The sequence below is a fragment of the Dermochelys coriacea genome, chromosome 1 (assembly GCF_009764565.3).
Source record: "Dermochelys coriacea isolate rDerCor1 chromosome 1, rDerCor1.pri.v4, whole genome shotgun sequence".
NCBI classification, from domain to species: Eukaryota; Metazoa; Chordata; order Testudines; family Dermochelyidae; genus Dermochelys; species Dermochelys coriacea.
Genome location: NC_050068.2, coordinates 228,953,354 through 228,974,134, shown reverse-complemented (window position 1 = coordinate 228,974,134; position 20,781 = coordinate 228,953,354). Strand labels below are relative to the sequence as shown.

The window sequence follows — 20,781 nt, the reverse complement described above, 5'->3', positions numbered from 1 at the left end:
TAGGCATTATCAGGACAGACTGTATTCCTATCACCTCCAGAGAAAGGGAAGTGCCTAGAAAATGTAAAAGGAAATTTAGTTTGATAGCATCCTGTCTGGCAAGAACTCACTTATCAATAGCTGGGATGTGAAAACCTCATTTATGTGTTGTTCGATCATTATAGTCCCCATTTCCCTATTGTTTGTCTGTATAATCTCTGTCTGGTTAATTAATTTTGCTGGGTGTAAACTAATTAAGGTGGTGGGATAAAATTGGTTAAATAATCATGTTACAATATGTTAGGATTGGTTAGTTAAATTTCAAGAAAATGACTGGTTAAGGTATAGCTAAGCAGAACTCAAGTTTTACTATATAGTCTCAAAAAGAAAAGGAGTACTTATGGCATCTTAGAGACTAAAAAATTTATTTGAGCATAAGCTTTCGTGAGCTACAGCTCACTTCATCAGATGCATTCAGTGGAAAATACAGTGGGGAGATTTATATACATAGAGAACATGAAACAATGGGTGTTACCATACGCACTGTAATGAGAGTGATCACTTAAGGTGAGCTATTACCAGCAGGAGAGCGGGGGGGAAATCCTTTTGTAGTGATAATCAAGGTGGGCCATTTCCAGCAGTTGACAAGAACGTCTGAAGAACAGTGGGGGGTGGGAATAAACATGGGGAAATAGTTTTACTTTGTGTAATGACCCATCCACTCCCAGTCTCTATTCAAGCCTAAATTAATTGTATCCAGTTTGCAAATTAATTCCAATTCAGCAGTCTCTTATTGGAGTCTGTTTTTGAAGTTTTTGTTGTTGAAGAATTGCAACTTTTAGGTCTGTAATCGAGTGACCAAAGAGATTGAAGTGTTCGCCAACTGGTTTTTGAATGTTATAATTCTTGATGTCTGATTTGTGTCCATTTATTCTTTTACATAGAGACTGTCCAGTTGACCAATGTATGTGGCAGAGGGGCATTGCTGGATGCTCAAATAAATTTGTTAGTCTCTAAGGTGCCACAATCTCACTTTAAGTGATCACTCTCGTTACAGTGTGTATGGTAACACCCATTGTTTCATGTTCTCTATGTATATAGATCTCCCCACTGTATTTTCCACTGAATGCATCCAATGAAGTGAGCTGTAGCTCACAAAAGCTTATGCGCAAATAAATTGGTTAGTCTCTAAGGTGCCACAAGTACTCCTTTTCTTTTTGCGAATACAGACTAACGGCTGCTACACTGAAAACTATATAGTCTGCAGTCAATCAGGAAGTAAGGGGGAGAATGAGGGTGGGGAAATTGGAATCATGTTTTGCTAAGGAGGGGGAATGGGAACAGGGACACAGGTAAGGCTCTGTGATGTCAGAGATGGGAAGGGGGACACTAAGGAAGAAAACTAGAATCATGCTTGCTGAAAGTTCACCCCAATAAACATTGAATTGTTTGCACCTTTGGACTTTGGTTATTGTTGTTCTGTTCATGTGAGAAGGATCAGGGAAGTAAGTGTGTGAAGGAATAAGCCCCCTAACACTAGAGACGGAAGTACTCTGTTCGTAAAATGGGCATGCATTGGCAGCATAAGTGCAAAAATCTTCACGCAACTACCCCAGTGTCAGGAGGGGTCCACTTTAGAGGTGAGAAGTTGGTACAGTCTCTGTGTCTCTTCAGTCCTTGGCTTCTTTTGAGAATGTGAGTAAGGGTGTCCCCTGTAACAGCGGACATAGCTAAGGTTGCCCGCTGATTTAGCACTGGCCATCTAATATTATGCTGACAATAAGTTTTTGGTCACTGCTAATTTAGGTTAGATTTGATTCAGCAATTTGAGGCTACACAATCCAATGTAAATTCTGGGAGCAATCCAGTGCCTGAGTATTTCTCTTTGATGCTCTCGATGCACTCCAGCTCAATAGCACTTCAGAGGCAGCTAGTCTGATTTCCAGTTGAGTCTGTATTTACAAAAGCTAAATTGAGAGTGATTGTCAATGCCTGATTTTAGCTTTTTAAATGCAAAATGAACTTGAAATCAGCCAACCAAGACATCTTTGAAGTGCTATTGAGATCAATGGCCAAACTGAATGAGGTATGTGGGTCTTTTCTTTGAAGTTCAGTTGTTGCACTCAGCTGTACTTGAAGTGGCTGGGCTTGATTTCAAGTTTTACTGTGACATTTAAGCAGCAAAATCTGGAGTTTCAAACAGCTTCCAATTTTGTTAGGTCTCTTTGAAGTTCTGTTTCACATAGAATATGTGCCTCTAAAGAGCTGTTTAGTGTCTGGGTCCTAGCAAGATGCAAAAGGGTAGGAAAAGATACTAGCAACCTAACTACACTGACTGTTAGATGCACTGGTTGCTGCCACTCTTGGTATATTTCAAAGACAAATAGCTTATATCTAATGGAGATAGTGAGACATTTGGTGATGAAGTTAGTAATGACACACTCCTCATTCCTGTGTGGGTAATTAAACATGGATATGACATTACCAAAAAGACCCAACCACAATCCAGCTGTAGACTCAATTGGACTTGACTCTGATTTCACATTAATCAAACTCCAATTAATACAATAGCTACTTCTGGTTCATACCAGTGTATCCAAACTCACACTCAGGCCATAAGACACCTGCTGGGAATGCTATATAAAGTGTAAGTGAGGGTGGTGGTCAAATCCAATTTCCACTATATTTATTATCCCCCCCCCCAGTCTGCACAGGCAGGAACAGACTTTAATTGTTCTTTTAAAATATTTTAGTTGCTATTTTCTGACCATATTTCACAAGCAGATGGCTACATTGATATTTAGTTTAATCACAGAAGGCTTTTAATGCAAAGTAACAAATGGACCTGGCTGTGAGTGAAATGCTGCTGAATGCAGCAGTCCCAGTTTGATGGAGAGGCAAAGAGGGGAGTAAAACAAAGTACCATGCAGTTCACAGAACAAACCCCTACAGGCATCACCCATTAGACTTATGCTTCATAAGGCACTCCAGGCACACTGTGTTTTAAATACTTTGTACAGGGAAAATATTGTCCCCAAATACGCTTTATTTATTTAAAATCTTGACTCCTTTGTCGTCATGGTCAGACAACTTTTTTTAAATGTATATAAAGCAAACACTTAAGAAATACTGGCTTTGCTTTCTCTGACATTAGAAACTCTAGTTGCAAGGAAACAAGCTTGTTACATTAAGGGTGGTGAACATTCAGATCTGAATTTGCACTTCTTTTTAAGATACTTGAACTTGTAAAAATGAATCCCACGAGGTTGCAGCTTATTAGGTCTAGTGATTAAATACACAAACCCTCTCCCATTCATTTCTATGCCCATGACAGTTTTATAACTTATTTTTTTTATATATTTCCTCTTTCAAATTTGCAGGTTTCTTTAATATTAAGAGCCTGATTTTTTTTTCACTTACTCTAATTTTATGCCTGTTAATGCCAATGGGATGTTGGTCCCTCCCTCCAATCCCCACCTTACTTGTTTTGAGAAGTACCAGTGAATCTTAACTGTGCTCTGCCCTTGTTGGCCTAGTCAGGTGCAAAGTTCAAGTCTTGTAACCACTTAGGAACACAATTGTTTTTGTGTGCGCACTGGCCTGCCCCAATAGCAACCCTAATGCCCAAGTCTTCCCTCCCTGCTCTAAATTTGTATGGGCATGCTACAGTGCAGTTTCTCAAATAGTGGGCGAGCCTGACCCAAGGGACTCCAATCCCCTGTATGTCAGCTGTCTCAAAAGGCTTACCGGGATAGGACTCCTGGAAGCCATGGGCAGGGTGAATTTGCCTATAATTTATTGTGCTAGGCATATTACTTACAACATTCTCTAGGTACACCAAAATTTCAGAGCAGAACATTGAAAATTTACATTTTTATCAAATTGTACCTGTTTGATCTCATTTTAGGCCAGATTGTATGTGCTCCTTGCTCTACTGCACACCAGCAATCCCTGTGATCTGCTCACTGCCGCTTCCTTGATGGAGGCGGATACCGGGAATGGAATGGAGGCACAGTGTTAGCCTCACGTGTCTGCACCATCCCACTGGTAGGACCAGCATGCTAATCTGGTTCATCCTAATGGATGGATCAGATAATACACAGCACAACTCTGGATAGACCACGTGCCTAGGAGCAAGGCACAGTCTCTCACCTGCTCCTCCGGAGTTGGTAATCTTCAACAGATTTTAATAAATATGCACAAGGACGTGCAAGTACAGTTGGTCAATACTCATACATTTTTGATTCTGCCATTTAAATTACAGATCTCACTGCATTATATGTGTGGCCTGTATGTTGTTGCATAGTAGTAATGGTTTACCTGCTGCTGGTTGAAGTCTGATCTGTGTATTTTCAAAGAGCTTGCTTGCGGGGTAAACCCTGACTTCCACTAAAAGCAATAATAAGCGGCATGGGCAAGGTCTTGCCAATGTACATCAGTGCTGATCTGAAGGAGCCACCTTGAAGAGTGAAAGAGTAGTTTAGTCTCAGTCAGTCATTGACCTCTTTTCTGAGGCTGATGCCACGTGTGATGGTGTTGGTTTGTGTTGTGGATGTACGTCCACCAGGCCCTGTATTCAGACTGCTCAGGCCACTGAACGCCCCTCAGATGGTTTCCATACTAAAGAAAAAATCTCAATTAGTTGGCCTGTACAATCCACTCGCTGTTTGATGCAGTACCGTTATTCTAACTCAGATTTATTGTTTCTGAGATTTATGGTTTTCTTTCCTCTCCCTGCACAAAACTGCAACCCTATTACAGAGCAGGCAGCAGAACATGTAATGGATTCCAGACTCCTCTGGTTATAATAATATTATGACTATACATGGCCCTCTTTGTCTCAAGCAAATACCTAAGTGGTCTGCTATGACAAACAGTTTAAACATTTCTGGCCATCTCTACCCTTTATACAGTTCACCATGGTTTTGAGAAGGAAACTGGACAGACTTGTCCCTTTAAATACTTCAGTTTCTTAGTTGCAGGATCTGAAAACCACTGATCGAAATATTAAGAATAAGATTTACACAGAAGTTGAATTGGGGCAGGAAATAAATAGTTCTGTGCAGAGAAAGTTGTAACTTGCACATCATGCAGATGAATCCCAATCCACTTTACAGACTATGGTTTGGGGCCAATTTCTGAGACTAAGGTCTCTGGGACAGCTGCTGTCTCGAGGCAGAGCGGCTCTCTGAACTCCTGAGTATGCACAGATTTTAGGGCCCAATAGGATCACTTAGTCTGACCTCCTCCATGACACAAGCCATAGAATTTCACCCAGTGTTTGTGATTTCAAGCAAATAACTGCTGGTCGAGCTCTGCCAATCTTCTAAAAAGACATCCAGTCTTGATTTAAAGCATACTTACTGCATTCTGTATGATCAGCCAGCTCAGCTGACTAGAACAAGTGGGGGAAATGGCAACAAAAGGAGCAACATGTCTGTCTCCTCCCCACGAATTCCTGCCCATGCTGGGGTGATGGGTACCTTCGAGGAGTAGGAAACGAGAGACTAAGCTCATTGGGTAGCTGTTTTCTCCTCTCACTTACTCTGGTGTACCCTGGTACCTAGTAAACCATAGGGCCTGCAATTCTTATGTAAGCCACACATGGAGAAGAAGTTGGCTCCTTGCAGCCTCACACTCACATAATGGCCAACCAATAGCTGGCACATAGCCATCACTTTCCCCACAGCCATATTGCAGCCACCTCTGGGAAGGGCAGTCATTTAATTGCACCCTTAACAGTGTAGTACAAGAGCTGAACAATACCATCCAATAGAAGCTACAAGGGAAATCTAGGATGCACAATAACTAAAAGGTAACATTTCAGAGCAACCACAGGGGATGGTTGTCATCACCCGATTTTCCTTTCACATCAGTGTAACTCCCCTGGCTTCAGTAGGGTTACTCTGGATTTACACCAATTAACAATATGAGAGGAGACTCAGAACCCCAATAACATCAGCCAGAGCAGCATGCCCAGATTTTTAAGCAGCATCGGGAAATTTACAACAATAATCTTCTTAGCTAGAGTAGAAAAACATTCCAAGTTCTCTTTTCATATAATGAATATTTCATGAGACATTTCAACAAACAAGGTGTCAACCAAGATAATGGGCTTCATGGAGTAATTATGATATTGAACCTGCACCTCACTTTGTTCATTAATAACATAATAATTAAATTGGAGAAGACTTAATATTGAGATCATTCCCCAAATATGGGCTGTATCAGAGCTAGGGTGACCAGATAGCAAATGTGAAAAATTGGGACAGGGTGTGGGGGGTAATAGGTGCCTGTATAAGAAAAAGTCCCAAATATTGGGACTGTCCTTATAAAATCGGGACATCTGGTCACCCTATTCAAAGATGATTCTTATACTATACTTGATTCGAGCTACTATTATATCATGCAGTGTCTTACCTGCTGAAATAGGAGGGGAAAATTAGGATCAACTAAAGGAAGCACCTACTTATTTCTTCCAACTAAAGACACTAGGAGAAAAGGGAATAGCTTTGTGTGGGGATGAGGAAAACAAAAAGACAGGGAACACTGAGTGGGACTAACCACTGCCCATCTCCTGCAGTCACAGGAAACTGAGCATGTGGGATATGCTCACCTGATCCTAATGTATGATCTTCGTTTAATGCTTCAGGAAAAGGGGGGGGGGAGGTAAATCATTGAAAGTTTCTATAAAAGTTTAACAAGTTAAGACTGGAGTTCTTTTTATTAATAATTTTACAGTAAAACTGCTAACCATGTTACTGAGCCCTATATATTTAAAAAACCGAACAGCTATGCAATCACTGTATTAAGAGCTTTATATTTACATGGTATTATAGTTGGCTAATTACTGTGCAACTGCGGGCCCTAGTCTGTATTGGGACTACTACTGAAGTAAGTGAGAATTCAGTGTGCAGGAAGGCTGCCCAATTTGGAATATGAATCCTTATAAATGTAGTAAAAGGATTTGAGACCAAGATATATTTAAATTAAAAAGAAAGAACAACAGCCCTTCTCTAGACCAAATCAAGACAGCTGGCATTGAGTGTCATTATATTTACTTTATATCCCCAGAGTATTTTCTTTTACTCAATTTATCATGAAATCAAATATGGGAATTCAGTTGCAGAAGTTAACATCTACACTGTGCTGTGATATGATGTTTACTGTTTGTTTTTCATAGGAGAAGGTGTATAATTTAAAAGGCTATGATTTATATATGCCTAGAGAAGCAGACATATCCTGGAACTTTTGTGGAAATCCTCATTAAGAATGGATACAGCAACTGCAGTATGTAAACTATTGCTTTTAAGTTTCAGCTTTCATAACAAAGAAATTGTGGCACTTTAAACATTCTCTTTTACATTGTCCTGGTTGATTTATTATCATCAAAGATTTCTAAACAACATTGGTTTGAGCTGTTTTTCTTTTTTCAAAAGTGTCACTCACTGTATCCCTTCTATTCCCAAAATATGAGGGGGGGGGGGGGGGAAAGCTGCATATGCTGGAAATGCACGGGTGAAATAATTTGATGAAAATTTAATTCATAGATTCATAGATACTAAGGTCAGAAGGGACCATTATGATCATCTAGTCTGACCTCCTGCACAGCGCAGGCCACAGAATCTCACCCACCCACTCCTGTGAAAAACCTCTCACCTATGTCTGAGCTATTGAAGTCCTCAAATCATGGTTTAAAGACTTCAAGGAGCAGAGAATCCTCCAGCAAGTGACCCGTGACCAATGCTACAGAGGAAGGCGAAAAACCTCCAGCCTCTTCCAATCTGCCCTTCCCAAAATTCCTTCCCAACCCAAAATATGGTGATTGGCTAAACCCTGAGCATATGGGCAAGATTCACCAGCCAGATACTACAGAAAATTCTTTCCTGGGTAACTCAGATCCCATCCCATCACAGGCCATTAGGACTATTTACCATGAATATTTAAAGATCAATTAATTACCAAAATCATGTTATCCCATCATACCATCTCCTCCATAAACTTATCGAGTTTAATCTTAAAGCCAGATAGATCTTTTGCCCCCACTGCTTCCCTTGGAAGGCTATTCCAAAACGTCACTTTGATGGTTAGAAACCGTTGTCTAATTTCAAGTCTAAATTTCCCAATGACCAGTTTATATCCATTTGTTCTTGTGTCCACATTGGTACTGAGCTTAAATAATTCCTCTCCCTCTCTGATATATTTATAGAGAGCAATCATATCTCCCCTCAACCTTCTTTTAGTTAGGCTAAACAAGCCAAGCTCCTTGAGTTTCCTTTCATAAGACAAGTTTTCCATTCCTTGGATCATCCTAGTAGCCCTTCTCTGTACCTGCTCCAGTTTGAATTCATCCTTCTTAAACATGGGAGACCAGAACTGCACACAGTATTCCAGGTGAGGTCTCACCAGTGCCTTCTATAACGGTACTAAAACCTCCTTATCTCTACTGGAAATACCTCTCCTGATGCATCCCAAGACCGCATTAGCTTTTTTCATGGCCATATCACATTGGCGGCTCATAGTCATCCTCTGATCAACCAAAACTCCAAGGTCCTTCTCCTCCTCCGTTACTTCTAATTGATGCGTCCCCAGCTTATAACTAAAATTCTTGTTATTAATCCCTGAATGCATAACCTTACGCTTCTCACTATTAAATTTCATCCTATTATTATTACTCCAGTTTACAAGGTCATCCAGCTCCTCCTGTATGATATCCTGGTCCTTCTCTAAATTGGCAATATCTCCCAGCTTTGTATCATCCGCAAACTTTATTAGCGCACTCCCACTTTTTGTGCCAAGGTCAGTAATAAAAAGATTAAATAAGATTGGTCCCAAAACAGATCCTTGAGGAATTCCATTGGTAACCTCCCTCCAGCCTTTTAGTTCACCTTTTAGTAGGACCCGTTGCAGTCTCCCCTTTAACCAATTCCTTATCCACCTTTTGATGTTCATATTGATCCCCATCTTTTTCAATTTAACTAATAATTCCCCATGTGGCACGGTATCAAATGCCTTACTCAAATCTAGGTAAATTAGATCCACTGCGTTTCCTTTGTCTAAAAAATCTGTTACTTTCTCAAAGAAGGAGATTAGGTTGGTTTGGCACGATCTACCTTTTGTAAAACCATGTTGTATTTTGTCCCATTTACCATTGACTTCAATGTCCTTAACTACTTTCTCCTTCAAAATTTTTTCCAAGACCTTGCATACTACAGACGTCAAATTAACAGGCCTGTAGTTACCCGGATCACTTTTTTTCCCTTTCTTAAAAATAAGAACTATGTTAGCAATTCTCCAATCATACGGTACAACCCTGAGTTTACAGATTCGTTAAAAATTCTTGCTAATGGGCTTGCAATTTTGGGTGCATTTATGGAGTTCTTTTCATACTAAAGCACTACAGACAATTCCACAAAAGGTCAATGAAATTGACTGCTAGTTTGCAAAACATTTTCCATCATCAACACTGGTTTTGATATGCTCATAACTTCATGTAGATAAGCGCTTATAAAGATTTCTATAAAATTTCAGGAATTACAAAATTTAAAACTCTCTGAAAAGTTAAACCTTTGGGTCTGATTTTGTTCCATATTTGGTTTTGCCCAAAGGTGGATTTTATTTCATTCTTTGCTTTCGGAATTTTTAAGCAATAGACCTTGACCCATTTCTGAGTTAGGAGAAACTGGAAAAATACAGTGGTCTTGTTGTAACCATACATTAACCAAACTTTTCTGAACTGGGTGTACAGCAAAAATGGAAACTTAATGAGGGGCAGGTAGTTTAATAGGAGGATGGAGAGATGAATTAAAAATGAACAGAAGCTATGATTGGTTGAATGATACTTCCATGCACACTCTGTGGGTAAATACCCTAAAACTTTTTATAAGGTTTAATGAAGCCCTTTCTGACATCACTGCACATTCTCTCTGCCCACCCAACTAGCACAAAGGCTGCTTCTGGGACAATGTGCATGAGAGAGAGTTTGTGTCTTATGAAATACACACAGCAAAATTCTCAAAAATATCCTAACTTCAGGTAAGGAGAAAATCGAAGAAGGAACCCCACCCCCCACCAACCACATCTAATTTTAGGGTATCTGCAATTTTTGCCTCTGTTAGACCTCCTGAACAGAGATCCTGGTGTGAAGCAGGGGTGCTGAAGGACCAAAGCTCCTTCCTAAGGTGGCAGTGAAATCACGTGGCTTGCCCTGGAGGAAGAATGAGCCCCCCCAGGGCAGTGCTGGGCAAATGTTTGCAGTCACCGCCCTCCCCCCTTACCATTCATGGAATTTGTTGCAACCCTCCCTCTTCCATTACTTGTAATCTGAAGTAATCCCTTGCTTCCTCACTGCTGCTGGTGACGGCACTGCCTGCAGAACGGGCTGGCCGTAGAATGGAGGCTGCTGGGCATGGCTTGCATGTTGTTTGCAGCTCAGGAGGACTAATTTTTAATCCCACTCCCATCCTGCCTCACCGTACCCAGTCTATTTTTACCCCGCACCTGCTATTATGGCAGAGGGTCCCATGGGATCCCAATTTCTTTACGCCCCCTCACCCCAGAGAACCTCTTGCACACCCCCCCCCACTTCCCCAACTTTGCGCATTGCTGCCCTAGGAGTTCTGGCCCATGGAAGGGGTCCTCCCAGAGATTGTTCCAAAGCTGATGTCCTAGCACCGGTCCTGTGGATCTGTGACAGCTGCATAGTGAAAACAGGAGTAAAATGGTGTTTAAAAGCCTCTTTTTGCCATAAAGTCAACAAATCCAACACTAGATACATACAGGGCATAGATCTGCTGAGTGAGAAGGTGCCATATTTGTCTGGTTTTAGTTTTGGACAAAAGTTGAAATTTTCTGATCTCTACTGTTGCCAAGATACAATTTCCCCATTATATCTGTGTGCTACAGCCCTATTGACCCAACCTTGTAGAAGAGAGGCTAGGTGCAATGCCAATTCAGAGTAGCTGAGGATCTGATGCTATAGAATTTCTCTAGCCACACAATAGCAGCAGTAAAAGGAATGTATTTATCCCTCTTCACCCCATTCAGAGGAATGAATTTCAAAGTGTAATTGGGACTAACTATAATTATTTATTTCCAGTATCACCTGTAATGTGGTAGGCACTTTCCTAACAAAAGAGAGAGCAGGAATGTAATTATAATCTCATGGGAAACAAAGACAGAAGGAGTATATCATATCAATTGTTAGGGTACCGAGATTTATTTTAACATCTGAACTGAATTTAAAGGTCTATTTATTAAGCACATAATCCACCCCACTTGCTTTGTTTCCTTTAAAAAAAACCCCAGAAAAATACATTTAAAAGACTGGTTTCAGAGTAGCAGCCGTGTTAGTCTGTATACACAAAAAGAAAAGGAGGACTTGTGGCACCTTAGAGACTAACAAATCTATTTGAGCATAAGTTTTCGTGAGCTACAGCTCACTTCATCGGATGCATTCAGTGAAATCAGGGCATCCGATGAAGTGAGCTGTAGCTCACAAAAGCTTATGCTCAAATAAATTTGTTAGTCTCTAGGGTGCCACAAGTACTCCTTTTATTTAAAAGACCGTTAATCACTTTAATTTTTCTTTGTCATTTTAAGATGTTGCATTAAGTTTCCAACAGCAACTTCATTTCAGCCACTTTTCTATTCTATAGGTAACTAATGTATTACTCTTTGTCATAAGCTAGATACTGTAAAACAATCACCAGCACAGGAACCTTAACTTTAACATTTCTCAAGAGGGATTTATACTGTGCAACCTGAACATTGGAGCATTTTGCACAGGCTTACACTGGAATCACTTTTCCCAGCACTGAAATAGAACGAGCAGCTAATTGCACATAACAATTTAAAACAGCAAGCTAAGAATACAATGATATTGAATTGAAACTGCAGGAGAAATATAAAACACTCAACATAGGCGGAATAAAGTCTCATATTAGCTGCTCTTAATTTTATTTTTTCTAGTACTATACAAATGATGAAGAAAATCTGCTTGTTTACAAATATCAGGGTTCTATTCCCCTGATTTTAAACCAAGCCTGCCTTTCTAAAAAGAGAGTGCATCTGACATGAATTTTCAACCATGCTTTCAAAGAAAGCATCACACATCAATGGTTAGGTTTCAGAGTAGCAGCCGTGTTAGTCTGTTTTCGCAAAAAGAAAAGGAGTACTTGTGGCACCTTAGAGACTAACAAATTTATTAGAGCATAAGCTTTCGTGAGCTACAGCTCACTTCATCTGAGCTGTAGCTCACGAAAGCTTATGCTCTAATAAATTTGTTAGTCTCTAAGGTGCCACAAGTACTCCTTTTCTTTTTACATCAATGGTTAGAAACTGTTGAATGCTATGCTAGCCACAGCTTCTTTAGGTTACAGTGATAAAATTGTTAGAAGACAGAGTAGGCCTAAAGGGTTTTGTGGTGGGTTGAAAGGGTCCAACTAATGAAGTTGGACACAAGATTTGGATTTTGGATGCCTAAAACCTCAGGGATGTCTGGCACTGGAGTTTTCATGCAGCGTATTAGGAAGACAGAGACCACTTATCAAATTCAGATGGGAGTTGGTCTGGGGCACACACAGTTCTAGGATTTCAGAATTGGGAGTTTTATTTGGATCCATCTCTAGTGATGGGAGCAAGAAAAGTGAGTTGGCAGGGGTGCATCTGAAACAAGTCATAATGAGATTCAATATTTATAGCCAAGCACAAATAAGCTTCTCTCTCAAGTAGTTGCATAAAGGCTCTTTAACTGAAAGAGTAAGGCCTTGTCTACACTACAAAATTAAGTTGATCTATATTAGGCCGACCTACAGCCACTGCAGTAATTACTGTGGTTTTTTACATCCACACTGCCCTCTTTCTGTTGGTGGTGTGCGTCCTCACCAGGAGTACTGGCACCGACTTAACTGTGTGGGGACTTAGAGCTCAGGCTGTCAGTCTGGTACAGGGTTCACAGCTGGACGCCCTGGGGCTAACAGCCAGAGCTCACACTGAACACCTCCCTCTGATAGAGGTATATAAAATCATGAGTGGTGTGGAGAAAGTGAATAAATTATTCACTTGTTCCCATAATATAAGAATTAGGAGCCACCAAATGAAATTAATTGGCAGCAGGTTTAAAACAAATAAAAGGAAGTTCTTCTTCACACAGCGCACAGTCAACCTGTTGAACTCCTTGCCTGAGGAGGTTGTGAAGGCTAGGACTATAACAGGGTTTAAAAGAGAACTAGATAAATTCATGGAGGTTAAGTCCATTAGTGGCTAAGGAATGGTGTCCCTAACTTCTGTTTGTCAGAGGGTGGAGATGGATGGCAGGAGAAAGATCACTAGATCATTACCTGTTAGGTTCACTCCCTCTGGGGCACCTGGCATTGGCCACTGTCAGCAGACAGGCTACTGGGCTGGATGGACCTTTGGTCTGACCCAGTATGGCTATTCTTATGTTCTTGTTCTTAGGTTCCCCCCCGCGTGGGGCTCCAGCTGTGAGCCCTGCATGTGCCAGCAGGCAATGCAAGTTACACAGTGTCTACACAGACACTGTTGCCCTAACTATATCAACCTAAGCTCAGAAGTGCCTCTCATGGAAGTGATATTAGGTCGGTGTAGTGGGCATCTTACATCGATGGGCGCTACATTGTAGTGTAGATGCTTACAGAGTTAGGTCAACATAAGCTGCCTTATGTCGACCTAACTCTGTAGTGTAGACCAGGCCTAGAATTCATTGAGATACATAAGTAGAATCTGTACTGAATGCATCCAGCTCTGACTACAGTTCCAAGTGTGCTTGCTTCCACTGTTCCTAACTCTGGTTCAGATGTGAAGGTGAATGTGGATTATTAAAAAAAAATTGTGCTCTAGGATTCCTTTTATTAAATAAGTCAGGCAAAAGTAGTAATAATAGGACTACCAGTTTGTTATCTGTATTGCAGTAATACCCAAAGGTCTCACTCTGGGTCAGAGCCCCATTGTGTTAGTTACTGTACAAACACTGTCCTTGTTTGTTTGAAAAAATTAGAAAAAACCTACCACTGTGCCTTGATTTACAACTCAGTCTCCTGTAGCCTCCCTGATCCACTGGGGAGAACCAACTTCCTTTTTTGCCATTTCACCCATGTTGTTCTCCTACTCAGAGCTCTTAATTGGCTTTCTCTTTCTCCATATCAAAATAAACCACACATGCGCACCATCGAGATCCCCTCCCATTGTGCCTCTTAAAGCAGTCTTCAGTTTCTCCTGTTTGTGCCATGCTCTGTGCCTGCTCCTGAGGTCTGTCTCCCACTTGTGTCACTGTGTCCTCTTTGTATTATCTAACCTTAGAACAGCACTCCTCCCACCCCATCTCCCTCAACACTTGTTTCTAGAGCTGGCTAGAAAAAGGAAGTCCCTTTCCCCTGCATTTTTGACTTATCCCAATTTGGGACAGTGTTTTCAAAAACATTAAGTTGTCCCTCATTGGGATGACAAGTCAAAAATGCTCAATTTATTTGGAAAGGGATTTCCAGAAAAATTCTGTTTTGAGAAAACTGAAATGGAATTTTCCAGTTTGCTGGCTTTTACCCCGCACAAACCCAGCCCAGGGACTTCTACATGTTTCCCAAGATACACAAACAAAGGAACCTAGGCCCATCATTTATGGCAACAGCACTACGGAGGGAATATCATAGAGACCATCCTCAATCCATTCAGTACATAACCTACTTCATCCAGAAACTCTGCAACACTAACAACCTGCCTCAAAATACCATCCTTTCCACCAAGGATTTTGTCAGGGTTTCCTTCCTACCCTGGGGTACAGATGTGGGGACCTGCATGAAAGAACCCCCTAAGCTTGCTTCTACTAGCTTAGGTTAAAAACTTCTCCAAGGCACAAATTTCTTTCCTTGTCCTAGGATGGTATTGCTGCCACCACCAAGTAATTTAGACAAAAGTGCATGAAAGGGTCTCTTGTCCCTATTCCCCCAAAATATCCCCCCAAGCCCCTTCACCCCCTTTCCTGGGGAGGCTTAAGAATAATATACTAACCAATTGGTTACAATGTGAGCACAGACCAAACCCTTTGGTTTTTAGGACACTGAAAATCAATCAGGTTCTTAAAAGAAGAACTTTATTATAAAGAAAAAAGTAAAAGAAGCACTTTTGCAAAATCAGAATGGAAGGTAACTTTACAGGGTAATAAAAAAGATTTAAAACACAGAGGACTTCCCTCTGGACTTAGCTTCACAGTTCTAAGAAACAAAAATAAAACTACCTCTTAGCATAGGGAAAATTCACAAGCTAAAACAAAAGATAATTTAATGCATTCCCTTGCCTTACTTAAAATTTTTGTAATCTTAGATGGACAATTTCAGGTATGTTTTCAAGAGATGTTTTACCTGCCTGGTCTCTCTCTCCGTCTGGAGAGGGAACAAACAAAGAGAGCACAAACAAAACCTTCCCCTCCCCCAGATTTGAAAGTATCTTCTTTCCTTATTGGTCCTTCTGGTCAGGTGCCAACCAGGTTATTTGAGCTTCTTAACCGCTTACAGGTAAAGTGTTTCAGTACAGCTGCAAGGAGGGATTTTATGCTACCTTTATCTTTATGTTTATGACAGATGTCATCTCCCTATACACCAACATCTCTCAACATGAAGGCATTGCAGTCTGACAATGACAGCAGTCAGATATTCACCTCAAACACATCCTCACCCATAACAACTTTACATTTAACAACAAACACTTTGTTTAAACCACAGGAACTAGGATGGCTGCCCAATATGCCAATCTCTTCATGGGCCACCTCGAGGAATAATTGCTGGAAAACGACACCACAACAATCAATGAGATACCGGAGATACATTGATGATATTTTCATTCTCTGGACAGATGCCCTAAACTCCTTCATAGATTACCATCACAACTTCAGCAACCACCACTCATTCATCAAACACTCCCATATCAGCATCAACTTCCTGGACATCACAATCAGCTTCAACAATGTAATCCTACAGACTATATGCAAGAAACCAATGGATCACCACTCTTACCTCCACAGATCCCTTAACTACCCCAGACACACCATGAAACCTGTTTATCTACTGCCAGGCACTCAGATATCACAGAATATGCTCTGATGAGAAAGTCCGGGACATACAGTTCAACCCACTTAAATCACCAAACAAGGACACTCCATCAGAGAAGAAGATTGCATCACTGAACGGGCCAAATGCCCCGAGAGAGCATGCTTCAATACAGGAAAAAAAGAAACCCACTAACCACATATCTGTAGAGTCTATCTACACTTGGGAGTGTACATGGTTGCATGTGTGTTGTTGTGTTGCAACCCTTCCCCTGCCCCACCCCATTGTCCACATCTGAAACCCTGAAGCAAGTTCCTGAAAGACAGTCTAATGTGCTAAAGTTCAGCATGCATGAGGATGTGGGTATGTACACATCTCCGCTGTGGCATGGCCCCATACCCATTCTACAGTCCAGTGTGGACAGAGGCAAGGGGCATGTACCAGTTCATGGGGTATCGATAGTCCTCCAGAGCCATTCCCACAATGCACTCATCCCTTTGCTGCCTGCCCCTTACCCAAAATTACACAGGTCCCTGCCCTCCATTGCCAATGGTACTAGCAACCTGCCCTGAGCACATTCAGTTCTCCCATGAATGCTATTGATCAGCAACAGTCACTATGGAGCATTCCATGAGCTGCTATCTGGTCTCTGGAGAACATCTTGGTGCTGATCAATATGTGGTCAGTGTACACCATGCTCCATGACTTTGCCTGTAGCAGCAGGAACATATACATATGTCAGGAGAGTTCATGGAGGTGAGCGTTCACCAGACTTTGTTCCAGTGCCTGGAGTGCATGAAGCACCTCGGGTTCCTGGCACATGCCCCTGCTATGATGAGCTGGACCAGGTGCTCTCCACATCTCTTAGTACTGAGCCTGAAATTCAGTCATGACCCCCTCCTCAACCTTGCCATCCTCATTATACTGCAGGACACTGATGATGAGGGGCAGGATGAGGAGGCAGAAGGGACCTTGGAAGTCCTAGAGAAAAAGCCTGCCTAAGTACCCAGCAGACCCAGTTGAGAGAGCCCACATCAGGAGAACCACAGCAGGAACCGAGGCTGGTAAGGGACTATACACCCCCACATTCCCCAGAAATATTCCTGTTTTCTGCAGTAATAGATGCCTGAAACTGGCCCCCTCACTGCACTCCATCCATAGTCCAACCTGATGTGGTCCCTGTGACAGTCTACACTATTATGATCACCACTTTTACAAAATTATGATAAATCTTGTACAAAGTACGCCTTGTGATGTATCATTGGAAAAGCCATAATTTGCTGAATATCATTGTCCTGTTGAGTCACACATTTTAACGTTGTATATGGAGATATGAGATTTTGTTACATGTTTGTTACTGGAACATGTTGTTTTAACTCTGGCAAATGCCCACGTTCTAGCTCTTCAGAGGCAACAAAGGGGTGGCCAACATCCAGCCAGGTGCAAACAGACTATTGTCTTTTTAACTGGCCATTTACCAGCAGGGGAGTTGTAATCAAGAAATTTACAATTCACCTGAAGGATAGTCGGCAGCTCACATATTCCATGGAACTGCCTGATGCACCAAGAACTTTTTCCAGTAAAAGGATCAGGATATAAAAAGGGGATCAAGGGCCCCTGGCCACCTCTCTCCTCTCCCATCTCTACTGAAACAAGATTGCTTGAAAGACTTTGAACTGGGGAAATTGATCCCAGGCTGGGAAGGGAATTCAGCCTGTGTATTAAGAACTGTGAACTGCCTGCAACATCCAGAGAGGTAAGAAAAGTTGTTTGCTTCAAATCTTACACCTTGTCTGTACTACACAGTTTTGTTGACAAAAGTCATCTTTTGTCGACAAAACAGTGGAGGTGTACACACGGAAATGCTTCTCCCACTGATGTAACTCCCTTGCTATGTCAACATGGTAAAACTACCTTGACGAGTGACATAGGGCTTTTTGCGATGTAGTTAGAGTGAGGCAGCATCAGTGTAGACACAGCACTTGGTTATGTCACTCTCATCCTCCAGGAGGTGTCTCACAATGCCCATCCTGACCGCTCTTCTGAGCAGTTTGAACTCTGCTGCCCTGAAGGTGCACAGGTATGCACTCTTCCCTCTTTTAAAGGTCCAGGGATTTTTGAAATTCCTCTTCCTGTTTGCTCAGTGTGCACAGTTCAGACAGCATATTCCCAGCTGACAATGCTGGCTTTCTGCAATATATGTGCTCCCGCGTGAACACTGGTGCTGTTGGATCTGCTGGGTCTGTGGGAAGAGGAGGCTGTGCAGTTGCAGCTTTGCTCCAGCTGTAGGAACTTTGATACCTCTGGGCTGATTGCCAGTGGCATGCAGGAGAAGGGGCATGAAAGGGACACGCAGCGGTGCCGTGCTAAGATCAAGGAGCTGAGGTAGGTGTACCAGAAGGCAAAGGAAGCCACCCATTGCTCCAGTGCAGCGCTGAAGAGATGCTGCTTCTACAAAGAGCTGCATGCTATCTTTGGTGGCAACCCCACTTCCATTGCCAAGAGCCCACGGATACTTCGGGGGGACTGGAGGCAGCGGCCAGTAGACTCAACCCTGAGGACAAAGTGGTGGATGAAGAAGTGGAGTTGAAGGATGATGTGGCGCACACGGCAGAGTCTTCCGGTGGTGTGGTGAGTCAGGATCTCTTTTCTACTCCGGAGGGTTCTAGCCAGTCCCAGCACTCTAGCTCTGGTGCACGAGATGCAGGAGAGGTGAGCTCCTGTAAGTGTTCATTTTGCTTTGTTACTGCACGGTGAGAGGTGTGCTTTGTTATATGGTAGAGGAAAGAAGGAAGGATAAGAGACAGAAATTAACAACAGAGCCTGTGCATCTACACAGTTGGGTCACAGCAGAAAAGTTTGTTAATGTACACCGGGATGTCCTGGGAATCCTCCATAGAAATCTCTAGGAAACTTTCCTGCAGACACGCTGCAATCCCCTGCCGAAGGTTCCTTGAGAGAGCTGCCGTGTTTCTCCCTCCGCTGTAGTAAACTTTGCCACACCACCCACTAATTACTTCTGCAGGGACCAGAGTGGCACACAGGTAAGCAGCATATGGAGTTGGCCTGTAGCCATACGCATGCAAGAGAAGCACTGTTGCATCCTGGGTTACCCTTAGGAGTGAGAGATTGGGTTCAATTACCATAACCTGTGGAAAAGGGTGCCAATATTCAGAATAGTCTCCCTAGGCACTCGTAGTATCCACATTTGCAAACCACCCAGACCCTATGCTTTGAAAAAAACTGTTGCTGGCCAAGGACCATAATGAGAAAAAGACAATAATTAACAAAGACAGACATTTCCATAAAATTCTTAAGTGAGAATACACACACAAAGGAAACTAAACTTACTAAAGATATCTGACATTGACTGGTGCTCTAACAACTCCACCCTCTATTTTGTCTTGAAGTACAGCCCTGAACACCCTGGTGTCATGGACCTTTCCCATGTGTTTTGCATTCGTGTTCATGAACCGACTGCTTATGGCCTTGGAGAACCGTGAATCCTAAATGTCACAGTTCATTTCTTCACTGGTCCCTTTCAGTAGGCAAAGTATAGGTACATACATTCTGTTGATGTACCCCGCACAGTTTGGAAAACCCATCCTCTTGCTATAGTTTCAGGGAGTTGTGTTTTGACAACTCTCCATAGGTACGTCACAGTACTGATAGCCTGGCAAACCTGTGCAACCACCATTCCCACAGTTGACTTCTCAGCCCCAAACTGGTTGGTAACTGACAGGTGCTGTTAGCTTCCAAAGGGCAATAGCCACCTGCTTCTGCACTGGTATGGGTTTCGGAAAACAAGTGGTCTGGCACTGGTGGATTGGTGCAAGCTGCTTGCACAACTCATTGAAGATCTGCTTCCTCCTCCTTCAGTTCTTCAGCCACCGGTCATCATCCTAGGTTTCACAGATGATGTGGTCCCACCACACTGTGCTGGGTCTCCAGGACCAGAAGTGGCAGTCAACCCATGGGCATGCCATTGCAATCCCAGGATTCAACACATCTACTGCAGGGGACTCAAGTGAATTTTCAGTCCCCCCTCTGTGTCAGCTGTCTTTGTCGTCTGAAATCTCTCTGGACCAGTTCTGTCCAGTATCTGATACTGGATGGTTCTGTTCACATGAACATTTGTCCAGTGAGCAGTATCAGGAGCAGAACCACATCTTCATGGACTTGCTCTATGTATCCAACAAAGTTTGACAGAAGGGAGAGACGGCAGGGAGCTGCAGTCATCAAATGTGTGATGTGACATAGAGTTCCAGCAACATGTAGCAAAGCAATTCCTATGGCATCTCCTGTGATACAGGAGATGCAGTAGGATTGCCACCTTTTCCACAGACCAAAACTGGACATGCCGCGTCAGTTAAAGGATATATTACTCCTGAGGGAATTCTGAGCCACTGCACAATTCAGAATTTTGCCAAAGTTAAAGTTGTGCATGCAGAATTTCCTTTTCTGAACAGAAATGGGCTGCAGTGCAGCTTGCTATCATTAGGGATCACTGGCCCTGATAGATCCCAGCTCGCACATAGAAGACACTGCTGTGGGGAGAGAGGGGGAGCTAGAGGGTTCCTGACAGCTGCAGTTCCCAGCATGCCCTGAGGGAAGGAGACTGCAGTGTGCAGGAAACTCCATGCAAGCCTGGGACTGAGCATCAGGCTGTTTCTCCCTCTGGATCCCTGGGCTGTGGGGGAGAGGGGGCGGGTGTCTGGGCAAGGGGTGGGCCTGTGGCTGGGCT

General features: G+C 42.5%; 1 protein-coding gene and 1 long non-coding RNA gene across 9 annotated transcripts in view; one reads left to right on the top strand and one right to left on the bottom strand.

Moving 5' to 3' along the window:
* SHISAL1 (shisa like 1) overlaps window positions 1–20,781 on the bottom strand; it is a 274,691-nt gene that overhangs the window by 28,891 nt on the left and 225,019 nt on the right. For 7 of the 8 annotated variants that reach the window (XM_043515578.1, XM_043515582.1, XM_043515557.1 and 4 more), the window contains one exon: window positions 2,967–4,438. The exons of the other annotated variant lie outside the window; for it this stretch is intronic. In XM_043515578.1, coding sequence (XP_043371513.1) covers window positions 4,369–4,438 — 70 coding nt within the window. In that variant the 3' untranslated portion in view covers window positions 2,967–4,368. Of the gene's footprint in view, window positions 1–2,966; window positions 4,439–20,781 lie in introns of those variants that run through there. 8 annotated transcript variants of the gene reach the window in all.
* Window positions 1–20,781, top strand: part of LOC122460483 — a 139,058-nt gene that overhangs the window by 97,888 nt on the left and 20,389 nt on the right. The window contains exons 2-3 of the long non-coding RNA XR_006281801.1: window positions 7,163–7,269; window positions 16,968–17,101. This is a non-coding gene — a long non-coding RNA (uncharacterized LOC122460483). The remainder of the gene's footprint in view (window positions 1–7,162; window positions 7,270–16,967; window positions 17,102–20,781) is intronic.